Source organism: Alternaria alternata (genome assembly GCF_001642055.1).
Source record: "Alternaria alternata strain SRC1lrK2f unplaced genomic scaffold CC77scaffold_2, whole genome shotgun sequence".
Classification (NCBI taxonomy): Eukaryota; Fungi; Ascomycota; class Dothideomycetes; order Pleosporales; family Pleosporaceae; genus Alternaria; species Alternaria alternata.
This window is the reverse complement of record NW_017306191.1, coordinates 743,798-766,834: the sequence shown is the minus strand read 5'-3', so window position 1 is coordinate 766,834 and position 23,037 is coordinate 743,798. Positions and strand designations below refer to the sequence as shown.

The following is a 23,037-nucleotide window of genomic DNA, read 5'->3' as shown; positions in this document are numbered from 1 at the left end:
CTGCATGCGAAGGTTGGGTGGGCCTCGTCATTAACGACTGCAATTGGAAAGATATTAGACAGCAGCATCTTCTCCTTTCGGATGGGTCCAAGCCCCAGATGGAGTTGATGACTGAAAGTCAGGCGTTTTTGCAGCCTTGGAGTACCTGTTATCTAGTCAGCACATCGGCAAGGTACGTATTGCTGTGAAATAAGGGAGCCGAAAATTTCTTTGAAAGCACAACGTATTCTTGCTGTGATACCTTGGGAATGCCGGAATTGAATGCAACTTCAGAGTCGAATCAATGCACAAGCATCGTTCTTGCCTTTCTCTGTGTATTATATTTTTCTTGCCTGCCATATGAAAAGTCTGGTTCTTTGCCTGTTCGATACTCTAAGAACGCTGTATACGGTCACTCGAGTTCCCAGAGCCTCCTCAAGTCCGCAGCTCTATTAGACGTTTTCCACCCAGTCTCACGTTCTATCTTTGCGAGGTGCTTCAAAATTGCAAGCTTCTCAGCTGCATAACACACGTCTGCACCGTCGCTCTCATCTGGTAGCCGTGAGACATTCTGCTGCATACCTGAACCACAACCAAATGCTTGCCCAGCGATGTAAAGAAGCTGTACCTGGTTCACCCAACTTGAGTGCGATGCATTTGTTGTGCTAATACCGCATAGCTCTCTTGCGTGCCAGATAGTATTGTGCACGTCAGCTCCGGTCTCCGCTTCGTCACAACATACGTGTTTCGTCTGTAGTAACAAAATGGCACCGGCGTGGTAGAATATGTTCCCGCATACCGATGAGCTGTCAGTGTGCACAACGATCGGGAACGGGCTCCTTTGGTGTGCTTCCGTTCTGATGAGAGGTAGTACCTGCGTTGGACGGTATTGTCGCCAGTCCTGGAGTTCGCTCCACAGTTCTTGCACGTCAGACTGACAGTTGTTGTGATCTTTTGCGATCATATTAGTTATCTTCGCAAAGATAAGAGTAGCAAGATTGCAGTACGCGTCGGTGTTTAGAGTAGCTGCAATTGACCATGCATTGCAGTCGTCAATCCAATCGTCGGTTGGCACCAAAGTCTGCTCTTTAAGAACAAAAGCTGCTGACACGTCTAGAAATGGATCAGTAGGAGTCAGTAACTCATTGTGTTCACAATATACCTATACGCGCGAAAGCCCAGAAACAGGCGTTGACTAGTCCTGGGCTAGAGCCATTCCAACCTTTGTTGGTCAAATTGAAGACACAGCCTTGTAGATGACGTCTTCCGTCACTGACGTTAGAAGCCATCATTTCGTAGACACTCAGCAGGATACAAGTAGCTAGTGTGGCTTGACCACACTGTGATGGTTCATAATGAAGTAGGGATTGCACGGCGTGCTGATATAGGCTCAGTGTAGTCTGACGCTTGTCGTTACGAAGGGCGTCAAGTTGCCTTGACGCTAAAGCCATCGCTGCGCCTGCAAACGGCTGGTTTTCAATGAGCTTATGAACGTATGATACCGTGAAATGTCTGCTAGAATCTGTAGCCTCACACCATGCGCCCGTTTCTTGAAGATAGGCGCTGAGGAGCCGAGATTGTTCGGCCTGTGATACAGGAACAGTATCGGTTTCCAATGGCACCACGCCAGTGACGGCTCGATGAGGCAGAGTTGAGCAGGTCGACGTACTTGATGATGAAGCATTTTCTTGGTACGTTCGATCGTTCCAGGTTGAAGAGGGGAAAGCAACACCACCACTGTCTGCAAAAGCTTGAGTCTGAGAGGCTACAGAAGAATTCATCGGAAAGTTCAGATCCCATACAGTCGATATCGTTGGGTTCCATCTTGAATTGGCATACTCTGCAATAGTGTCTTCTGACCGAGGTGCGGCTGCCCTCGTCCTCTCAGACTCAAGAAATGCAGTAGCAGAACAGTCTTGATACTCGTGCACAATCTGATCCGTATCGTTCACGATCTGGATACTATCGGCTTGCTTGTCAGGTTGACCTCGTTTTCTCTCGATGGCAAGCAGTGCAGCGCAGTGCTTGCTGGACAATTCTAGCGACCTAGACGGATGGAATGTCACCTTCAGACCCCAGCGACACTCCTGACCGCGAACCTGGCAGCCATGACACCTTGGCTGAGCTCCATCGCCTGATAAAAGTCAGTAAGGGGGAAAGAAGAGAACCGGGGATGAACTCACACTTCCGCCTTCTGCGTCGACAGCACAAGCTTCACATCGCAGTTTCAGCGTTGTGAAAGAGAATGATGACGTCGTTCCAAACTTACCATCCCAATCGAGACCGTGTTCGACTGGTTTGCGCAACCCCGTCTGCGTCACCTGTCATGGAAACGATATTTTCCAATGGCGCGTTGGGTCACAAAGGAAGGAAAGTGGAAGCGCTGAGGTAGGTGGAAGAGTATTGGTAAGCTCAAGAGTGCTTCGGTCCGCCTTGCCACCAGGATGAGAGTGAATTGCCGAAGTCGGGCCGTGGAAAATAGGCAAGTCGAAGCACTCGCCGACCGGAATGGGTCACCGATCAAAATAGGAAAGCGATGTAGATAGGATCGCTCCGAGCAGATTTCTTGCGCTGCTTGTATAGGTGTGTCCTGTAGCCAAATGCAGCTCTGGACCAGCATGTAATCCACATACCGCGCTTCTCCATATACCAGATGACTAAAGACTCGGCGGTTGCGGTTGCACCTTCGCGGATTGCATCGAAGCGTACTACAACCGTGGTGGATAGATATAAATGCATACGAACACCATCATCGATCTGACTGCACAACACTTCCTCTGATCTCTCAGCATCTCTCATTATCGTCATAATACCTTTCACATTCCGACTTCCTACACAAACCATCAATCATGACCACACAACGTGTGTTCCGCCTGCCTCAGCGCACGTCCATTCTAGATCTCCAGGTCAACGAAGAAAAGGTGCCTGAGCCTGCCTCCCAAGAAGTCCTGATCCGAATCAAGAGCATTGCTCTCAACTTCCGCGACTTCGCCGTCGCCACTGGAAAGTACCCCTTTCCTGTCAAAGACAATGTGGTGCCCTGCTCTGACCTGTCTGGCGAGGTCGTACGTGTGGGCAACCAAGTGGACGACTTCGCCGAGGGAGACAGGGTTATCGCATCCTTTGACTTGAAGACGTTATATGGTGCCATGCCGGATTGGCACCATAGCCTGGGTGGTTGCTACGATGGAGTGCTTCGAGAATATATCGCATTACCCAGCTCTGCGCTCGTTAAAGTACCATCGACCAGCGGGCTCAGCTTCGCTCAACTTTCGGCTTTGGTATGTACGGGCACCACCGCTTGGAATGCACTTTACGGCAATAATCCTGTGAAACCTGGACAGACGGTGCTCTTCCTTGGTAAGAAGGCTTCACTCTGTGTATCACAGCCTTCACTAACAACGTTTGCAGGCACTGGTGGCGTCTCGATCACTGGTCTAATCTTAGCCAAAGCAGCAGGCGCTGTTACAATCATCACCTCTTCATCTGACGACAAGCTCGCCCAAGTCCGAAAGACGTATGGTGCGGACTACACCATCAACTACAAGTCGAATGCGAACTGGTCTCAAGAGGTGCTCAAGATCACCAACGGCCACGGTGCGGACTTTATTCTCGAGAACGGTGGAGCTGGGACGATTGCTCAAAGCATTGAAGCAGTGGCCTATGGCGGAAACATTGCCGTGATAGGGTTCCTTGCCCCATGCCCACAAGAGAAGATGCCTGATGTAGCAGCGCTGGCCCTCTCCAAGGGTGCGATTGTTCGCGGCATCATGGTGGGGTCCAAGCAACAGCTAGAAGATGTCACGCGTTTTGTGACTTCTAAGAACCTTAACGTGCCTGTGGAGAAGGTCTTTGGTTTTGAAAGGGAAGACGTCGTATCAGCTCTCGAGTACTTGGTGTCTGGTCAGCATATCGGCAAAGTATGCATTGTTGTGAACTGAGAGAGCCGAGGTCAATAGAAACACGATGCGTTCTTAGTGTACATACCTCAGTATCGCCAGAAATGTATGCAATTTTCAAAAGCCGCTATCTGGATTAGCTCCTATCAGTCCATCTTCCACCACCCTCTCCGGGCCTGACTCCAGCCTTCTTCTCACTGCCTGAGAACTTTGCCTCTTCTTCTTCCCACTTCTTCCGCTCTTGCCGTCTCCTTGCTGAGTAGGCACGCGAAAACCTCCAGGCTTCCGTATCTGCTAGGTTCCACTGCTCCACAGCCCCGACCACCGACTTCATGTTCCTATCCTTGCTCTTGATAGCATCGCGCGCCTTCTTCAGGCGCTCTTGCTCCTTCTCAATCCATTTCTCGTCCGGCACATCTATACCCTCGATGGGCTTGGGAGGTTCCGGACGCGGGAAGATGATGATCTCGGATTCCTTGCTTGGCGAACTGGGCTCAGCGGTTGTGGAGGCGTTCTGTGGGAGACCGAATCCAAAAATCCAGTCCAGATCATCTTGCGTGATGCGTTCGGCTGTAAGCCACAAGGTATGCGCTGGAGCTGCTGCTACTAGCTCTTTGAACTTGAGTACACGGAACTCTTCAGTGTGTTCACTCGGAATCGACTTATCAGTTAGCTTCCGTATCCATAGATCGCGCGAAGCGCTATTGCGCAAGAAGTTGGTGTCTATCATGTCGCGTGTGTAATGCAACGAAGTGAGTGTGTAGGGGTGCGGAACGGTTCCAATCGTAAAGAACTTAGTTGTGTTCACAAACTCCGGAAATTGCTGAAGCTTCATGGACTTGTTGGCATCGCAAGGTTTGCACTTGGGCCGATTAGGGGGACACGATTTGGGCATCGGAGAACTTGGGCATTGTGTCAGGTTGCGCGCAATATCCGTCGTCTCGCGTAAGAGGGCAGTAGTATGTTCTGGTACTGGCTTCACAATAGCGACGCCTTCGGGGTGTTGCTCTTGCCAGGTCAGATGAAGATGTGAGTTTATGAGAGTCGCGAGTAAGTCAAGGGCCACGGCTTGGGTTGTGTTGGTAAACTTGTCGGCAACCGTCTTGTACTTGCTGGAGATGGTGGCCATGTTGTAGGATGCGATACCGTTGGCCTTGTTGTCTACTTGTATGTCCTTTGTAGACAGAAGATTGACGACTGGCCCACCCTCTTTTTTCGCTAGCTTGGAGAGCTTGTCCTTGCTCGCAGTAACATTCTTCAACAGATCGTTGCCCATGACCTTCTTGATAGCATCATCGACAGTCATTCGGTCTCCGAAGAAGACAGCGTTGTCCAAAGATTGAACTCTTGACAGCTTGGGATATTCGTTCCGTCGCAAAAAGCTCAGCATGGGGTTTTCATACTCGGCCATGGGCAATGCGAGCCAATTGACCAGAACGCCGCCGCCCATGTGTCCCCAGGCCAGCCAGCGCATAATCTCGAATTCAATCTTGGCATCCAGCTTCATGCGCTGGAACAGCTGGTATTGTGGGTGGTGCATAGCTTCAGCCCGAGAAAGAACAACGGGCTTGAAGCCTTGTGCCCACCATGCTCGTCGCCATGCCAGTATGAGCCGTTGCTCTGCCGCAGACACGTCTTTGTCCTGCTTCTTCGGGACATCGTAGTAGGTGTAAATGGGCGGTCGTTCGCGTAGGGGAGGTAGCAGGGCGGTGTTCTCATCGAGGGTTACGGAGTAGGAGAAAGGGTTGCGCCACTTGAAGTCACTAAGCCATTCTATGGCACCGTAGGCACTCGCGGTAGTGCTGTTGGCCTGGACAGGCGGAGGCTTGTGGGCTGAGGGACCGAAGGGATTGGGTACAGCTGGCAGCTGGCCCAGATCAGGCACGTGGGCTTGGGGATGCTTTACAGCATCGGCCACTTGATCGTAGGTTGGGATGCTATCGCGTGACGGAGGTCCGTAAAAGGTAAAGTTAATAATGAAGAAGAACAGGACGATAAAGATGACTTGGAAACGGCGCGGGGGCATCTGCAGCGTAACGGGCCGGCCCATGAAGGTGTGCTGGATCGGCATGGCGCAACGGGAACGTGAAGGTAAAGTGAACAGAAGGCCAACTACGGTGATGCTGGCAACATGAGCTCTTGCAGGCTACTGCGAGCCGTTATCCGTGGTGGGCCTGAAGTTGCTGCTCCCAGGTATTACAGGATCCAATCAGCCTCTGGAGCGGATAAACAATTAAACGAGCGACAAGAAAGCACAACACGACGCTGCAGTTGCAAGCAGACAATAATTCGACAGCGTTGGATGACGCGTCGTGGCAGACCGATGTTTCCATTTTGGCGAGGACGGTTTGCCAGGCTAGCGTAGGGCTGATGATGCTCCCCCAGACAGACATGCGCGTCGAGCCTTCCCTAGTGGGGGTTCGCCCTAGCCGATATCGCCTGAGTCGAGCATTTTGACTGGATGCGTCATACCCGTCTATTACTTTTGATGTACAAGTCTTTGCTATTTTCTTTCAAACTTCACTCTCTGGGGCCTTAGGAAAACGACTTACACTGGACCCAATTTCCAACTTCTCTTCCCTTTATTCGCACTCCAATTGGACATTTTCAATCTGTCTACGCGCATGCGCACATTCACAGCGCGACCCCGCCCTATATTTCCCTGAGACATGCAGGAACAAGTACGCGCGACAATGGCTTCTCTAACCAAGGGAAGCATCCCGGATCCTACCGCAGACCTTCACTGGTCTGACTTCAAAGGACCAATTCACGACATCTTCGCCGCCAATGCTCGCAAGCACCCAGAGCGGCCATGTGTGGTTGAGACCGCCACCAGCAAGACACCAGAGCGCAACTTCACATACAAGCACATATTCGAGGCTACTGCAGTCCTATCCCACCATCTCGTGCAAAATGGCGTCCAGAGGGGGGAAGTGGTCATGATCTTTGCCCATCGAGGTGTAGATCTAGTAGTAGCCATCATGGCTGTCCTGGCGGCAGGAGCGACCTTCTCAGTACTAGACCCGCTGTAAGTTCAACTTGCTAGATCCGCCTCTATATACTGACGTCGCCTAGATACCCTCCAGACCGCCAATGTATCTACCTCGAGGTCTCCCAGCCACGCGCCCTCGTAGTCATCGACAAGGCCACGCGCGAAGCCGGTCCCCTTTCAGAGCAAGTCAGGAACTACGTCAAGGACAACCTACAACTCCGGACCGAGCTCCCCGCGCTCGAGCTCAAAGACGACGGAACACTTGTCGGAGGCTCAAAGGATGGAAAGGATGTGCTGGAGGAGCAGCAGAAGCTCAAGGCCGAGCTCCCGGGCGTGCTGGTCGGTCCAGACTCGACACCCACACTTTCATTCACATCAGGATCCGAAGGAAAGCCCAAGGGTGTCAAGGGCCGTCACTTTTCGCTGACGCACTACTTCCCGTGGATGGCTGAGACCTTTGGACTGTCTGAGAACGACAAGTTCACCATGCTTTCCGGAATTGCTCACGACCCAATCCAGCGAGACATCTTTACCCCACTCTTCCTTGGTGCACAACTACTCGTACCCAGTAAGGAAGACATCCAGCATGAGAAGCTTGCCGAGTGGATGCGCAAGTATGGCGCGACCGTTACACATCTCACACCTGCCATGGGCCAAATTCTCGTTGGAGGTGCTTCGGCAGTCTTCCCTAGCTTGCACCACTCATTCTTTGTGGGTGACTTGTTGATCAAACGCGATTGCAGGAGGTTGCAGAACTTGGCGCCAAACGTCCGCATCGTCAACATGTACGGAACCACAGAAACACAAAGAGCCGTCAGCTACTACGAGTTGCCAAGCTGTACTGAAGCACCCGAATTCCTTGACAGCATCGGTGAGGTGATCCCGGCGGGTCGTGGCATGAACAACGTTCAGCTTTTGGTAGTCAACCGCGAAGACAGGACAAAGGTTTGCAAGCCCGGTGAGAGTGGTGAAATCTACGTACGAGCGGGTGGTCTGGCCGAGGAATATTTGGGTCTGCCTGACATGACAGCCGCCAAGTTCATCGACAACTGGTTTGTAGACCAACAGAAGTGGATAGACGAAGACAACAAAAAGGTAGAGAGTCAAGGCGCCGCTGAACCATGGCGAGAGTTCTACAGGGGTCCACGAGACAGGCTCTACCGCTCTGGCGACCTGGGCCATTACTCAGAGGATGGAAACGTGCACTGCACAGGTCGAGTAGACTCGCAAGTGAAGATTCGAGGTTTCCGTATTGAACTGGGTGAGATTGACTCACATCTCTCTGCTCATCCTTTGGTGCGCGAAAACGTCACATTGTTGAAACGCGATGCCTACGAGGAGCCAACACTCGTCAGTAAGTTTCAACTCTCTCCGCAGTTTTGAACATGACTAATATCACAGGCTACATCGTCCCCGAGATGAAGCGTTGGTACGACTGGCTTGAAGAGCGTGGTGCAAAAGACAGCGATTCTGCCGACGACACTAGTATGGTCACATTGCTGAAGCGCTTCAAGTATCTACGAGATGACGTGCGAGAGCATCTCAAGAAAAAGCTCCCCGCATATGCCGTGCCATCGATCATTGTTCCTCTCATTCGATTTCCGCTGAACCCGAACGGCAAGATCGACCGACCAGCGTTGCCATTCCCAGAACCAGCACATCTAGCAGCTGCTGGTGCAAGACGTCCTTCACAGTTAGGCGCAGCTTTGACGCCAACTGAGAAGAAGATGGCCAGTATCTGGGCAGAGCTCCTTGGCGATCGCGGTGTAACGGCCGATGGTATCGGTGGAAGTGATTCCTTCTTCGACCTCGGCGGACACAGTATCATCGCACAACAACTGTTCTTCAAGATCCGACAAGAGTGGAAAGACATCGATGTGCCTATGACTACCATCTTCCAATACCCCACATTGCGCGGCTTCTCAGCAAACATCGACCAGGCAATGGATCCTATCGGTCTACGCCTGGATACTGCCGAGGCCATCGACGACGACCCAGAAGACGAAGCATACTCTGCTGATGCCAGAGAACTTGCTAACCAATTGACTGAATTCAAGACTAGGGAACCGTTGAACCCGAAGGAAGAAGTACATACTTTCCTCACTGGCGCGACAGGTTTCTTGGGAGCCTACATTCTACGAGACATCTTGTCTAGACCTGGAAAGGTCACGGTGCTTGTACGTGCGAAAGACATTGACGCTGCACTTGGACGTGTCAGGCAGACGTGTTCTGCATACGGTATCTGGGAAGATAGCTGGGAATCGCGCCTAGAGCCACTCGTCGGAGACCTTGAGAAGGAATATTTCGGCCTTGAACCAAACACGTGGAACAAACTCGCGGACTCCGTCGACGTTGTGATTCACAACGGCGCATTGGTACATTGGGTATTGCCGTACTCACGTCTCCGAGGGCCCAACGTCATATCCACTATGACTGCACTTTCAATGTGTGCTGCGGGCAAACCCAAGAACTTCGGCCTTGTCAGCTCAACATCAGTGCTTGATACAGACTACTTTGTGAAGTTGTCTGAGAAGAGTCTGGCGAACGGTGGTACAGGTGTCCCCGAAGAAGATGACTTGGAAGGTGCCCGCAAGGGCTTAGGAACCGGTTATGGTCAATCCAAGTGGGCGGCTGAGTACCTCACACGAAAGGCTGGTCAGAAAGGTTTGAGTGGATGCGTCATCCGTCCCGGCTACGTTTTGGGAGATCCAGAGTACGGCACCACCAATACGGACGACTTCCTCGTGCGTATTCTCAAGGGCTGCATCCAACTCAAATCACGACCCGACATCACAAACACTATAAATATGGTTCCTGTGACTCACGTCGCGCGCGTCGTTGTAGCGTCGTCGTTCAATCCACCTATAGCACCGCTCGGGGTTGCGCAAATCACCTCCCATCCTCGTATTACCTTCAACGAGTTCCTAGGCGCTCTCGAAAACTTTGGCTATAATGTTCCTCTCGTGACATACTCGGAGTGGAAGCAAAACATGGAAGCCTATGTCTCAGACCGCTCCGGTACGAAAGAAGAGAACGCTCTGTTACCATTATACCATTTTGTGACTGGAGATCTGCCTGCTGATACCAAGGCACCTGAGCTTGACGATAAGAACGCGACAGAAGCTCTCAAGAAGGACCAAACATGGACAGGTCAAGATTGGAGCCAGGGTGGTGCGGTGACGGAAGACACTGTAGGTGTCTATGTCAGTTACCTGATCGAGCTGGGTTTCATGCCCAAGCCAGAGAAGAAGGGCATCAAAGAGCTGGTGATGAGTCGGTTGACAGACGCTATGCGGGAAGGTATGAAACTGGTTGGTGGTCGGAGGGGTGTCTAGGTCATTTTTACCAAAATTTTGGACTGCGGCGTCACTGCGCATTGGGGGTCTATCTAGTAAGGGCCACGATCTCCGCTACCTGGTGCTAGAAAAGGCAAAGATACATAGATGTTTTATCTAACCGACAAGTACTGCATTAGATTATCTGCAGATTTTAGTCTGGAATTCTTGGAGTATCATATCTGGTCGCAGTGAGATCATTGCAACCGAACCGTTCTTTGTTGATGCTGATGTATGCGTTCCTTCTATCGCGGCTTCCAATCATATTGAGTGACATCACAGCCATCGCCGATACAACAATACCTCGCACAAACGCTATCTTACATCCCTCACACTGTAAGCCGATGATTGCCTCTGCGTTTCGCATCTCTTACCAACAACATACCCGGCACGTCGCAAGCATCGTCCGCGAGGCGGGACAAAACTCCGCAACTCGTCGATGTGATCGCCATGCCGTATATTACCACCGGCTGTGGCTGCAGCTATAGCAGAACGCCTATCGCAACGTGGCTCATGTATTCGATGCGAAGGAGCATGTCATGAATGCAACTGTACATACAAATCGACGTCACTGGTAGCACTTCCAGCTCACCGTCGGAATCTGCCATGTGTAGGCAGTACCAAAGGTACGGTAGGTTCAGTCCGGTCGCTGATGTTGTACGATTAGAGTGCGAACAACATGCCGAGAATGCGACGGACTAACCAAAACAAAAGCAAATCACACGATAGATATCGATCCAGCATCCGCCAGGACACCTGGCGCCGTCAACAGAGTATCTGAGCTTCTCATGTGCCAACGCCAAGATCACGATCAGCAAGACCAACTTCGTTTCAGCCACGCTTGGAGGCCGGATTCAGACTCAGCAAAGCAACATGCACCTACTTCCGCCAACAAGCGCTATCAAATGCACTCCGCCGCCTCCGACTTGGTCTTGCGGTACGACACGAGAGTGCTCGCGACGTTGCACCGCGGGACCGCAACCCGCCGCGTCTTCCTGTCCCCAACTAGCGTCTAGGCATGTTGGAGAAGCGTCCTGGATTTATCTCGAGAGTCGTCTGTGGTACACAGGCCCAAGATCCGCAGGTTCAATATTTCCTAGGCACATCATCACGCAGCCAGCGGACGCCCTAGACGGACCGTGGTAGCGCGTGTTACCGGCTTGGCGTGTTTTCAGAGGACATTGCACAAGACAGTGAGCACCACCATGCGGCGGTCCGTTTGCTCAGCGTTTCTCAGCATCGTCGGCGCAGGCCAAGACAAAGGGTAGAGGTGATGAGGATGAAAGCTGGGGCTCCAGCACCAGGACAGGTCGCTGCCGCGAATTCCGTCCTCGGCCTCAGAGGCGCCTGGATGAGAGTTGCGCTGGGTCACCCATGCGAGCCGTGATTGGCCGTCCCCGTCTTGCGATGCTCTGCCCAGCCGCAATGCCGAGCCTTGGGGATGAAAGCCAAGCCCAAGACCTTCTCCCAAGGTCTTGAGAGCGTAATTGTATGTAACAAGAGTCTTGCCTCTCCTGAGGGAAGCCTCCGCCTCTTCTATAACATGCCCGGCACCTCATCGACTTCGCATGTCTCCAAGGGTCGTCTAAAGCCCGTCCAGCAGTGACGCCGCCCACCAATTAACTGCAATGGAATCCCAGCGTCCGCCGGTGCCATGTTCGGCCACATCCCCCCAGCAGAGCCAACCCCAGCGCCAGCTCTCGACGAACGCTTCATCCGACGAATACAACTACGCATACAACGAGAAAGAGCCATATCAGCGACAGCACAGCATCCGAACAGACCGTCATAGCAAGTCGAGTTTTGGCCGCGGCCATGATTCTGTCATCTCGTCGCACCCATTCTCGCCAAAGGCCTCCTCTGCGCCAAGCCCAACCAGCAGCATCTCCTCGATAGGTCAACAACGCAACTCAACACCCGAGATCCGATATTCCAGATCGGACATAGAACAAAACAACATACAATATCCCCAACAAGCGCATCTTGATCCTGAGAAGCATGGCTACGGTTCGTCGCACGACGGCCGATCTCCGAACCGCGCGTCTGCGGCAAGACTGGACAGCGACGCGATCGTCTACGACAAAGGCGCATTCCATGAGAAAGGTCCAGAAGAAAAAGCATGGCAGTTGTTGGTATGTGAACCATCGTCTCTCGGTCGTCAACAGCATGGCTAACAAACATGTAGTTTTGGCTCTGCGGCCCATGTGCCTTTCTCTCCGGCGCCATCGCTCTCTGGACCATCCTCGCTCTCCTGATCTCGATCGTACTAGCCCCCCTGCGATTCTGCACTACCCGCCCACCATTTTCGGCACAAATCACCGCCTTCCTCGCACCAGCGCTGAACCTTCAACTACACTTGGTCTATTCCCACGACTCAACAACCGACTACAGCGCGCCCATGCTCGTCGTCGTTCATCTCTTTTCGCCAGTCGTTGCATTTGGTGTCGCGATAGCTGCATGGACGGCGGCCGGATTCTGGTTTTTCTCGTCCATCTTAGGAGACCCTGGAGGTCACGACGGGCACAACGATGGTAAAGAGACTATCGTCAGTGTGCGGAACTGGTGGGAACGATGGCTCTCGAGGGGACTACGCGAGACCAATGTTTGAAGAGGAGGCTATCACTGCAGCGACGAGTTTTTGTTTTTCCCGTTCGGCCTATGACGGCACGAACGATGTTTAAGCGGCATATACCATGGCGTACTTTTTGTTTTGAAGGGCAACGGACATGATGGGAATGCTGATCTGGGACGACAGCACGGCGTTACTGGACCTCTCTATACGAAGAGCAGGAGAGCGGTTGGAGCTCGACATGATATACCCCATTTTACTCGAATTATACCAAACTTCCTACACAATGACTTCTCTATTTTGCAAAAGTTCGTTTCAAGCAATAGTCTCATTCACGTGAACGCGCCTCGTACGAGACACTTTACTAGTCCAATTTTCCAAGCAGGCAGACCACGCTCCCAAGCCACTATCCAAGGAGCCAGACTGGCGCACACGCACACATACTCAGCCCCTCACGAAGCTTCGAAGAACGCCACACGCGGACACAAGGCTCCTGGCATAGTCCTGGGCACCATACAGCGGAATTCTCTCTACCCCGACCGCCCGATCCAATCTCATGCTAAGCACATGAGATGGCGGAATAGCGGAGCGGTGAAAACCAAACTTTACTTGCTCGTCTTCACCGCAACACGCGCACCCTCAGCTCTTGCGGCAAACCTGCCGTCCAAGACGTTGCCAATCCCGCCCAGTTTCCGCCGCGGATTGACAACTTTGTGCCATGCCTCTACAGTCTCCGCTCGGCCTTGTGTTTGTACAAAAGAAAAGCTTCTGGAAAAGCATTCATCATGAATGGAGGAAGTCGTAAGCGGAGTGCGTGTACCCTGATCAAACCCGAGTGTCCGTGTACAACAACTGTGTACAATTTGTTGTACATTCTATACCGGTCCGATATGCCATACGCACGCACACAAACTTCCTTCTAACCAGGCATACCATGAATGTCACGAAGTAGTCGATGCCGCAGAACCAAGACGTAAGCGGAGAATCTCCTTCTCGTAAAGGAACGTGAGCGGAATAATCACGCCCTAGGGATCTGCCAGACAGTAAGAAGCCAAGTCGGGTTATTGTGGATTTCGCCGAGCATCGTTTCAGATAGTTTGCGCGTCACGTTCATCTTCCTGAGCAAAGACAAAGATGAACGGATACAAGACGGGTAGGTCGGCTACATGTTGGCCTGGGCCCCTGGGTAGGGTTTGTGTAGATCATGGATGTTGCGGGTATGCAGTTGCCAGCACCCGTTTCTCGGGACAAGTAGGTGATAAAATCTGAAGGGTGAGTAATTAGCTCACTTTGCTCGAGACTACTATTGCCTGAAAACACAAGTACTAGCTATAGCAAATCTAGCCAAGGCACAACAATGTTACACTGAGGAAAAGGCCCGAGGGAAATAACGTTTCTCGGTCCTTCTCTTCTTTCTTTTGTGTAGTCATGCCTTGATGACTATCGTGGCCCCCCAATATGAAACTTGATAGATCTGACGTGTGTCTGGGCAAACGGGTATCACGGCGTGCGTGGTTTATGCGACGGAATGACCAACACTCAATTTTAACGATGAAGCGTTTGTTAGGTAGAAAAGTGCTTTTGGTGTTCAAGTTGCGCATCAATCAGTATTGAGGCCTGGAAGACATGATGCTCTCCTTGATGATGGTGTAAAAGCGCAATAGATTTGGCATTGCACTGCAAATGTATGGTCGTTTGTATCGTGCTATGCTACGATCTCGAAGTATTTATAAAAAGACATTACGACATTAGACGTGACAGTATAGACGTGTGTGTACAGAAAAAGCGTGCATAGCACAAGAAGAAAAGTATGAAAAGCAAAGCAAAGCGCCGTCCGCGTTCATATAAAGGCTTCGCCTTTTGAGCAGAACATGTTTGCGGGGCGCCAGACGCTATGTGTAGGGTCTCTATCGTGGCGTTTGAACTCGAATATGTGGCTGGCAATAGCAATGGGCGTGTTCGTGTCGTAACCCCGAGTGATGCTGATGTGTGTATGTTCCTCGCATGTAGTCGTCTTTGTATCGCAACTCATGGTGTAGTTCGTAAGTTGTTCTGTGGCATCGCGTTCTGAAAGTTTCAATCGCCTTCTCTCGAATGTACTTGTCGTATAGTGATCTGACTCCTCATCTTCTTGTGGCCTCTGCCCCGCATCGTCTCTCTCGCTATGCAATTCTTTAGACACTGCTCAACGACTGAAGGATCGCTCTCTAGGAACTGCTCGTTCAGGAACCAGCTTGAGCTTCTTTGTACGGACAGTCGCAAGCAACTCCTCTCACTGCCGATCTGCTTCTGGAAAAAGTGGTCGAGGAAGGCGTATGAATCGTCGAAGGTTTTGTAGCAGCTATTACACGCGAAATTCGCTTTGTCGTCGGTCGCCATTGGGTCCAAGGCAATATGTGATGTGAAGAGGATACATCTGTACGCAGGGAGTCCAGAGTGAGAAGCGACGGAGATGCATGCATCGCATTCCGGGCAGATCTCCCGGTCATCGTACTTGTCGTGGGGGAAAGCCCTCTTTGCGCGCAATGTGCTCGATTTGGATTGCTTGAGATCTTTCCGAAGTTTGTCTGCGAAAGGACAGAACTCCACTTTGAAACGCGGGGGAGGCAGAACAGGTGATAGGATCGGTGATTCGAGACGTGCGTATTGCTCGCGCAGCGCAGTAAGACAGGCGCGGCGGGTACTTTTAGCAATCATGATTATATCGTCGATGGGTATTATTGGTGTTGAGGAGAAAACGCTTTCGTAAAGTGGTTGTCTAATTTCGTACTGGATTCGCAGGAGTTGCGCAGAGAGGATGGTATTGCATTTTGCTGCAGATAGTCAGTCCCTGCAACTTCCGTATCGAATGTTGCACTTACTGTCGCCTTCCTCAAACCGTGCGCCAAATCGTTCTTTGCCTTGTTCCATGATCCTCTGGACCTGCCGTCCCAGGCTTAGAGCTTTGCCGACCGCATCGTCTCGGTTCTTTGTGCCAAAACACGCCCACTTGGACCGCGTGCGACGGTGGCGTGCTTGCCATTGCTCGTACGCCTCATGCGCATCTTGAAATTCGCGATCAATATCCCATAGCGTAAGATTGGTGTGTTGCGGCTTATCCCAGGAAACAGCCATCGTAGACATTATGAAGTATGCGTGTATAGACTCGTCGAAAACAAACAAACAAACAAACAAGAGAAGGAGGGGAAAGCGAGCGACAGAAGGTGAGTTTCAGAAGAGAACAACTATTCTTAATTAAGGATGAGGTCGGCCGTATTGGGAAGCGTACCAAACTCGCACGATCTCGATTAAGACGCGGAAACCTGAAAACGCGATGGCTCTGAGGAAAACAGGGTCCACAGGTCTGCGGGTGCTGCGCTGGCTTTACATACTCGTCGGTTGGCGCAAGATAGTGCGTCATGTGTCCTGCAGGTACCAGGGCTATCGCATAGGGAGACTTGCAATTCTGGAAATTAATTGCCTATCCATTGTCGTGGCTGTGTGGCGGGTCTGGGCGATATTGAAGGATGGAAGAAGCGAAAGTTGCTCCGCTGTTACATAGCATCCTTCATGCCAGACTGCCAGTGCGTACGCAGTTTCACCTGCAGTATTGATGAGGAACGACAGGTCCATGTGGGAACATGCTGGTCCGTGAAATTCGAAGAACCAAACTATAGCTGGTCCCCATATGATGGGTGCCGAGGATCGTGATGAAGATGCAGGGGCAGGAAGGGGACGCAAGCTGAAAAACAGCAATGATCCCTCCGCGCCATGGTCCGAGCACTCCCATATCCTCGGTTCAGGGACGCCTTCGTCGAGTCGTGGCGCGCTACGGTAATGACAATCATCTTCGCATTGAGTTGGTCTTTAATACGGTCGTCGAGATTTGTTTATGCAAAAGGCGTATCGTCCACTGTCAGCCTATAATCGGTGTTATTGATTGAAGCTTCGCTACCAGGGTCGCGCCGAATCGAACCCCACGTCTCTCGTCGCGTCTGCCCCACCATGGAGAACCTCAAGCTCTCCTCTTGCTTGCTGGCACACTCTCTGCCAATCGACAGTCACAATCCTGGTTCAATATAACAATGTCCCACAGCCACTCACATGAAGGCGCGTCGCATTCGCACGCTGCCGCAGATCACGGTCATACACATGAGATCCTCGATGGACCAGGAAGCTACCTGGGGCGCGAGCTGCCCATAATTGAAGGAAGAGACTGGGAAGACCGATCTTTCACCATTGGAATTGGAGGGTACGATGGACCCCGTGTGACATGCAGACATCCCTATACTGCTCGGCCGACCTCTGGAAGTTGCAGGGTTGACATGGCAAGATATACGCACAAGACACTGACCAGCCTAGGCCCGTAGGCTCCGGAAAGACGGCGCTCATGCTAGCCCTCTGCAAACACCTCCGAACGCGATTCTCTATAGCTGCAGTAACAAACGATATCTTCACCCGAGAAGACTGCGAGTTTCTGACCAAGAACAATGCCTTGCCCGCGTAAGAATAACCATACGTCATCTCTGCATGGTGAGTACAGGTCTGACGTCCTAACAGTGAGCGTATTGTCGCTGTCGAAACAGGAGGTTGCCCCCATGCCGCTGTGCGCGAAGACATCTCCGTCAACCTCATGACCCTCACAAACCTACACCAGAAGTTCAACACCGACCTCCTCCTCATCGAGTCCGGCGGCGACAACCTCGCTGCAAACTACTCGCGCGAACTTGCTGACTTCATCATATATGTCATCGATGTATCGGGCGGTGACAAGATTCCCAGGAAGGGTGGACCAGGCATCACGCAATCAGACCTGCTGGTTGTGAACAAGATCGACCTCGCCGAGGCTGTCGGCGCCGACCTGGACGTCATGGATCGGGATAGCAGAAGAATGCGCGAGGGTGGCCCTACCATCTTCGCTGTGGTCAAGAGGGACGAGGGTGTGGATGCTATTGTCGACTTGATCCTGTCTGCATGGAAGGCTTCAGGTGCAGGCCAGGCAAGGAAGGACAAGTTCGAGCCTACGCTGATGGAATAGAGTCAAGAGACGATCCCAAGGATCCGTTGAATCTTGCACTTAGATTTACTCAATGCTATCCATATATGCCAGAGACCGGCGCACTGTTATGCGGCGTCGTTATGACCATCCCTGCTCGTACAAAAGCAAAGGACAGTGCTGACTTGGAAGGTTACTCACTTCACCATGTACGCAAGGCTGGGTTTTCAAGGATTCTATTTGGTTCCCTCACATTATCCTCTATAGTCAAATCTCGACCATATCATACCACCCTCAGCAGTGGAAGATGCTGTTGACAGCGCTCAGGAAAGACAGGAAACCCATGCCATAAGATCATGTCCGAAAGAACAGACTGTATCATTCAATACCACCAGCTTGCCGCTCAGGTAAACTTAGGATATGATTTGTCCTGCGTCCAGACTTCAGCACCTTTTTTGAACGCGAGATCATCTTTACTCTCAGATTCAGCGTCAGGGAATTCGCTCCAGCAGGCCTCGAACTGGGCGGTTCACTTCCTTGTTTCAATCTGTAGTTACAAATTAGCTACGTCTCCCTTGAGGGTGGATCAGAACCTACTCGCTTTGGGAAATTGGCCAGCTTCCTTGCGCTCTTCGGCTTCCTTCTCGATTCGTGCATTCGTGCGTGCAAAGTAAGACGAGGTGTCATAATTAACCGCACGACGGATGGCATCGATATGGCTCAGTTGCGAAGCGAAAGGATCGTAGGTATGATAGTCCTCATCAAGGCCGGCAGATCCACGGGCGTTTCCAGATATGTGAGGTTGTGTGGGATTAGGCATAGTCGAAGCAGTGTTTTTGTTCTTTTTGGACTTCTTCTTTTTCTTTTTGGGTGCTGTAGTCATGGAAGTATCGGGGTGGGGTGCTTCAGCAGAAACAGAAGTGAGCTGCGCGAGTTCCGGGAGCTTGGGGGCAGGCATGGGGTGAACAAACGGTGACATTTCGTCCTCGTCTCCGACTAATGTAGAAGGGGAAGAGCTGCGAGATGTGTGCTCTTGAAGTGGAGTACCTGTGCGCAGCGTCAGTTTCCTTGAACTTGATATGAATGGAAAAATACTTGGACTTACTGTGTTGAGAGTGAAAGTGGTCATTTGGAGCAGAAGGCGGAAGAGCGAGACCTAGATTTGAGTCTTCCTGAGGGACTCGAGGGCCTGTAATGTGAGTAGGTTGATTGTAAGTGAGTTTTTGGGGGTCATTTACTTCAACCGGCATGTTTTTGGTAGAGGTTCGTGCTTTGGTGGTCATTGGACGGGCAGGCGATGCACGTGAGGAAGTGGGTTCAGCAACCCATACTGCCCCAGAGCGATCCAAGGATTCCTGCTTGACTGGATCGGCATTGTGTTCCTTCGCCTTTTCCGCCTTAAGAGTTATTGAAGGGATCTCCTTGGAATCTTTGATAGTACTATCGAGCTTACCAGTCTCTTCCTCATTTTTGGCTTTGTTTTCGCGATCTGTAGAGCCGGCTTCTGGTGCTGTCGCCTTTGCTTTCTTTTTGGACTTCGTGTTTCCCGTAGTCGTATCGCCGTTGCGACTAGGGTGTGCCACTCCCAGTTTGGTAACCGCATCTCTAGTCATGGATGATTTCGTGAAGTCCTCAAGCGACCCTGTATTAGACTGAACAATGAGACCTCCATTGGGCTTCTTCAAGGATGCGGCCTTCTCAGCCTTGGCCTTGGCGATGCGATCGGCGTCTTCTTTCTACACAGGCGAAGATAAATAGTCAACATATGTCTCATATGAATTTAGGACCTCAAAGATTCACCTTCTGCTGCTTCTTTTTGGCCTCCCTCTCTTTCTTTGCCTGGGACTTGTTCTTCGCAAATGGGTGAAGCGACTGTATTTGCGGAGCGCCAGCTTTCTTGCTCACTTCAGTAGGGGAGACTTCTGTAGTTGTCGAAGTTGCTGCGCTATCTAGAGCAGATTTGCGCGCAGTATCGCTTGTAGTGCTCATTGCGCGCTCTTGCGAATCTTCCGAACCTGAAGCTTGGGGCGTGACCACTTCTTTCAATGGCACGGCTGCAGGCTTTTCGAATTGAGTACTAGAGCGCTGATTTTGTAATGTTTGCAAATCACGCACATCAGCCTCAGCAGCTACAAGCGGTGATTCTGAGATAACTACATGTGTAAGCTATTGCAAATCAAATGTGGATGTAGTGCAGCGGTACCTTGCTTCGCGGTTATCGCCTTGTCTTCAATCCTCGGTTGAGGCTCTACTTGCACAGACTCAGGCTGAACTTCTGGCGCCGAGTGGAAGCTATTGTCATTCTTGGCTTCGTCCTCCGAGAGGCTATCGTCCGCTACTCGCGAGGATAATTCCTTCGAAAGTGTGTTGAACATCCCGACACTCGTGGTCTTGCAGATTTCAGCAATCGGGACAGTATCAGATGTGGTTTCCGAGATCTTTGACTGCATGCGCATAGGGGAAAGCGAGATGTTGGGCTTAAGTTCCGTTAGGAGATCTTCGTCGTCATGCTCAATATCAGACGCTTTGGAATCCTCGGCAAGTTGTAGTGTCAATTCGCGTGCTTCATCTACCGGCTGATCAACAGCTAGACTAGCAGCAGTTACAGGAACTGAAAGTTCTTGACACAAAGTACTGACGTCAATGTACTCTGGCTTCGTAGGCTCAATGATCGTATTTATGAACTGCGTGCTACCTTTTTCCTCTTCGATGATAGTCGGATCATCGGTGTTCATTTTCTCAGATGTCTTTGTAATCTTCTCTACTGAGCTGATATTTTTGATCGGTGACTCGCGCTTGCCTTTGCCTTTATTCTTCTTCGTAGGGGAGTTCTGTTGGCGTCTGGACATATTGGATTTAGTACTTTCCATCTGCGGACGGTCCGTAATTGCCGTCTCCGTGGGTGGCTTCGACAGGCCGCTTCTAGCATCCTGGGGAGAGTACAATGCCTTGCCATTCGCCGTAGCCGGGTCTGGATCTGCATCTCCAATAGTCTTCTCTTCTTGCTGAGTCATGGTGCGTGTAACATCACGATTTGTGTGATCGGTTACCTTCCCGGTAAGTGGCTGATCAAAGTAGCCTGAGGTTGAGGGTGTGTCCTTCTGGAAGAAACGCCTCGGTACTGTCACGGTGAGGCGGCCGCCTCGAAGGTAAGGATTGAGCTTCGTGATGCCCAAAGCCACCTTAGCTTCCGCGCATGAAGCAAATCTATGAGCGTCAGCTAGTTCAGAACAGCAACCACGGGAAGACTTACGTAGCGAAAGCATGAGTACCATTTTGCGGAAGTCTACTCCGCAGGGAGATTGCAGTGGCAGTAATGTCAACAGTCTGCTTGAACAGCTGGATGATTTCATCTTCTCTCGCATCCGGCGGCAAGTCTCCGATCCAAAGCTCATTCACGGTCAAGTTTTTTGGCCCAATCCATGTATGACCGCAACCAGAGACAGAGTCGCCAGTGATGGTCGGGTCATCCTCAGAAAGACGACGTCGAGCGTTGAAGTCAAGGTTGCGAGGTCCGCCAGGTGGTCCTTTGGCACTGAAATCGGCGTTGGATCTGCTATACGCATCACGCCCACCCATGTTCGACACCTTGCGTCCACGACCAGGCTGAGGCACGAAGCTGTTATTGCCACCCTTTCGGGGACCGCTGTTGTATCCTGGCGCACCATTGAACTTAGGGTTATTGCCGCTGTAAGGATCGAAGAGGTCTTGGGCATTGCGCTGGTTGGCCCGACGAGGCATCGGCGCGCGAGGGTCCTGGTGTTGATACATCATGCTATTAGTATGGTACATGTTGTTGGTCATGTCGCCCACAGAGATATTCTGACCGTTCGGATGATGGGGGGATGCTGGGTTCATGGGCTGATTCTGCATCATGCCTTGTTGGTAGTTGATGTGCGCACGAGACATCACCCCAAGATCAGGTTGCTGAAAGCCATACCCAGTGGGAGCCATCTGGACGTAGGGAGGTAAGCCCGGAATCATTGGGTGTGGGATTTGTTGGCCCATTGCCATCTGCGGGGACAAGAATGAGGGCGACTGCATGCTGGGTACAGTAACAGAGGGCTGTCGCGGGTACGCCCCGTACGTAGTACGATTATTGTTCTCGATCCAGCCATTTGGCTGGCCACAAGTCCCAGATCCCATGTTGCGGTTGGTTTTCGGAACGACCAAGGGTGGCACATACAGGTTGGGCGACACCCTAGGAGACCCCATGACGATACCCGCGTTACCGCCTCTCATCAGACCAGAATGGCTTCCGGGTGGTATGGGGCCTTGCGATGGGATGCGCTGAGGGAGAAGGCGCGTATCGGGCGGATCTGGCGCTCCGGAAGCCATGGTCGTTGCGAGATGTAACTTTTCAACAGCAGACGAAGACTCTATCGACATTGTCAGTTTGCTGGATTGAGATTGTGTTATTATGCGAAACTTCTTACTGGTTTTCTTCCTGTCTGACATGTTGGGAAGGACGGACGAAGGCTTTGTCTCCCCACTGGCGATCTTTTGTTCCCCGGCATGTGCTTGTGGGATCAGGCTCGTACGCAGCGTCGCATCCATGGCCTTGTTCATCTCAATCCAGGTACCAACCAAGATGTAAGCGACGTGCCAAAGGAACACACGAGGGAAGTCTATGGGCTCTCCAAAGATGAAGATCTTGTCAATAATGTCAAGTGAATCGTTGGTGTTGTAGACGTTCCCCATCTCAAGCCCGGTGAAGTCGACTCGATCAGGATGTGCTCGCGCCCAGTCTCTAGCGAATCTATCCGCCCAGTAGTAGCTGCTCCGTGAGATGAAGGTTAGCATCTCCTCGCAGAACTTCCTGCCCTCGACATGGATATCTTCGGCGTCCCAAAGATCTTCGACAGTCCATCCTTGTGAAGGGAGGATGCAAAGACATCTAGATGGGTCAGTATCATTTCAAGCTAGCTTGCGACAGACTACTTACTGGCTCTTGTACTTGACCTGCCAATACGATGCTGCCTGTGCTACGACTGCGGGATCTTGGACGCTACGTGCGATAACAGGCGGGCAATTGTCACCCAGAGAACGAGGGGCGCGAGCACCAAGCCCCGTTGAGAAGAAAGCTTGACCGGCGCCAGGGCCAAATTTAGGGTCTCTAGTTGCATCGTTGACTGGGTCGCCAACAGGGTTATTCAATTTGGTTAGGAGCGCAGACTGCTTGCCCGCAGTCATCGGGGTTGACGTGTCTGTAGCAGGCGGAGTACCCACCGGATGGACAGACACCGACATAGCTGGATGTACACTGAGCTCAATGAGGAGATATGGAG

The 23,037-nt window shown here is 51.7% G+C and overlaps 9 protein-coding genes across 9 annotated transcripts; 5 read left to right on the top strand and 4 right to left on the bottom strand.

Annotated features, from left to right (window-relative positions):
- Positions 1 to 124: 124 nt before the first annotated feature.
- Positions 125 to 2,325, bottom strand: CC77DRAFT_1016199 (hypothetical protein). Its single transcript, XM_018524175.1, has 4 exons — positions 2,163 to 2,325; positions 2,079 to 2,113; positions 1,142 to 2,025; positions 125 to 1,092 (listed from the first exon to the last, which is right to left on the bottom strand). Exons 2-4 carry the CDS (start codon positions 2,108 to 2,110, stop codon positions 392 to 394), a joined length of 1,617 nt encoding a protein of 538 aa, XP_018390636.1. The 5' UTR covers positions 2,111 to 2,113; positions 2,163 to 2,325; the 3' UTR covers positions 125 to 391.
- Positions 2,326 to 2,714: 389 nt separating this feature from the next.
- CC77DRAFT_307352 (NAD(P)-binding protein) lies at positions 2,715 to 3,967 on the top strand. The gene has a single exon (XM_018531171.1). It carries the CDS (start codon positions 2,829 to 2,831, stop codon positions 3,918 to 3,920), a length of 1,092 nt encoding a protein of 363 aa, XP_018390635.1. The 5' UTR covers positions 2,715 to 2,828; the 3' UTR covers positions 3,921 to 3,967.
- Positions 3,687 to 6,239, bottom strand: CC77DRAFT_307380 (hypothetical protein). The gene is made up of 2 exons (XM_018531172.1): positions 3,967 to 6,239; positions 3,687 to 3,871 (listed from the first exon to the last, which is right to left on the bottom strand). Exon 1 carries the CDS (start codon positions 5,947 to 5,949, stop codon positions 4,015 to 4,017), a length of 1,935 nt encoding a protein of 644 aa, XP_018390634.1. The 5' UTR covers positions 5,950 to 6,239; the 3' UTR covers positions 3,687 to 3,871; positions 3,967 to 4,014.
- A 113-nt stretch (positions 6,240 to 6,352) lies between these two features.
- Positions 6,353 to 10,413, top strand: CC77DRAFT_1016196 (large subunit of L-aminoadipate-semialdehyde dehydrogenase). The gene is made up of 3 exons (XM_018524174.1): positions 6,353 to 6,906; positions 6,954 to 8,224; positions 8,272 to 10,413. Exons 1-3 carry the CDS (start codon positions 6,572 to 6,574, stop codon positions 10,203 to 10,205), a joined length of 3,540 nt encoding a protein of 1,179 aa, XP_018390633.1. The 5' UTR covers positions 6,353 to 6,571; the 3' UTR covers positions 10,206 to 10,413.
- On the top strand, positions 10,318 to 10,930 carry CC77DRAFT_307272 (hypothetical protein). Its single transcript, XM_018531170.1, has 2 exons — positions 10,318 to 10,831; positions 10,920 to 10,930. The coding sequence occupies exon 1, from the start codon at positions 10,430 to 10,432 to the stop codon at positions 10,691 to 10,693; it is 264 nt and encodes an 87-aa protein (XP_018390632.1). The 5' UTR covers positions 10,318 to 10,429; the 3' UTR covers positions 10,694 to 10,831; positions 10,920 to 10,930.
- A 903-nt stretch (positions 10,931 to 11,833) lies between these two features.
- Positions 11,834 to 12,977, top strand: CC77DRAFT_954110 (hypothetical protein; the record flags this gene model as incomplete). The annotated part of the gene is made up of 2 exons (XM_018535451.1): positions 11,834 to 12,337; positions 12,391 to 12,977. The coding sequence occupies 2 exons, from the start codon at positions 11,834 to 11,836 to the stop codon at positions 12,811 to 12,813; spliced, it is 927 nt and encodes a 308-aa protein (XP_018390631.1). The 3' UTR covers positions 12,814 to 12,977.
- Positions 12,978 to 14,612: 1,635 nt separating this feature from the next.
- Positions 14,613 to 15,992, bottom strand: CC77DRAFT_307033 (hypothetical protein). The gene is made up of 2 exons (XM_018531169.1): positions 15,636 to 15,992; positions 14,613 to 15,587 (listed from the first exon to the last, which is right to left on the bottom strand). Exons 1-2 carry the CDS (start codon positions 15,895 to 15,897, stop codon positions 14,851 to 14,853), a joined length of 999 nt encoding a protein of 332 aa, XP_018390630.1. The 5' UTR covers positions 15,898 to 15,992; the 3' UTR covers positions 14,613 to 14,850.
- A 553-nt stretch (positions 15,993 to 16,545) lies between these two features.
- CC77DRAFT_1016193 (urease accessory protein ureG) lies at positions 16,546 to 18,254 on the top strand. The gene is made up of 3 exons (XM_018524173.1): positions 16,546 to 17,005; positions 17,116 to 17,256; positions 17,314 to 18,254. The coding sequence occupies exons 1-3, from the start codon at positions 16,839 to 16,841 to the stop codon at positions 17,789 to 17,791; spliced, it is 786 nt and encodes a 261-aa protein (XP_018390629.1). The 5' UTR covers positions 16,546 to 16,838; the 3' UTR covers positions 17,792 to 18,254.
- A 111-nt stretch (positions 18,255 to 18,365) lies between these two features.
- On the bottom strand, positions 18,366 to 22,966 carry CC77DRAFT_954102 (hypothetical protein; the record flags this gene model as incomplete). Its single annotated transcript, XM_018535450.1, has 6 exons — positions 22,695 to 22,966; positions 21,003 to 22,646; positions 19,953 to 20,956; positions 19,550 to 19,893; positions 19,114 to 19,485; positions 18,366 to 18,779 (listed from the first exon to the last, which is right to left on the bottom strand). Coding segments are annotated over exons 1-6 (4,026 nt in total), but the record flags the coding sequence as incomplete, so codon positions are not given.
- Between the last annotated feature and the right edge of the window lie 71 nt (positions 22,967 to 23,037).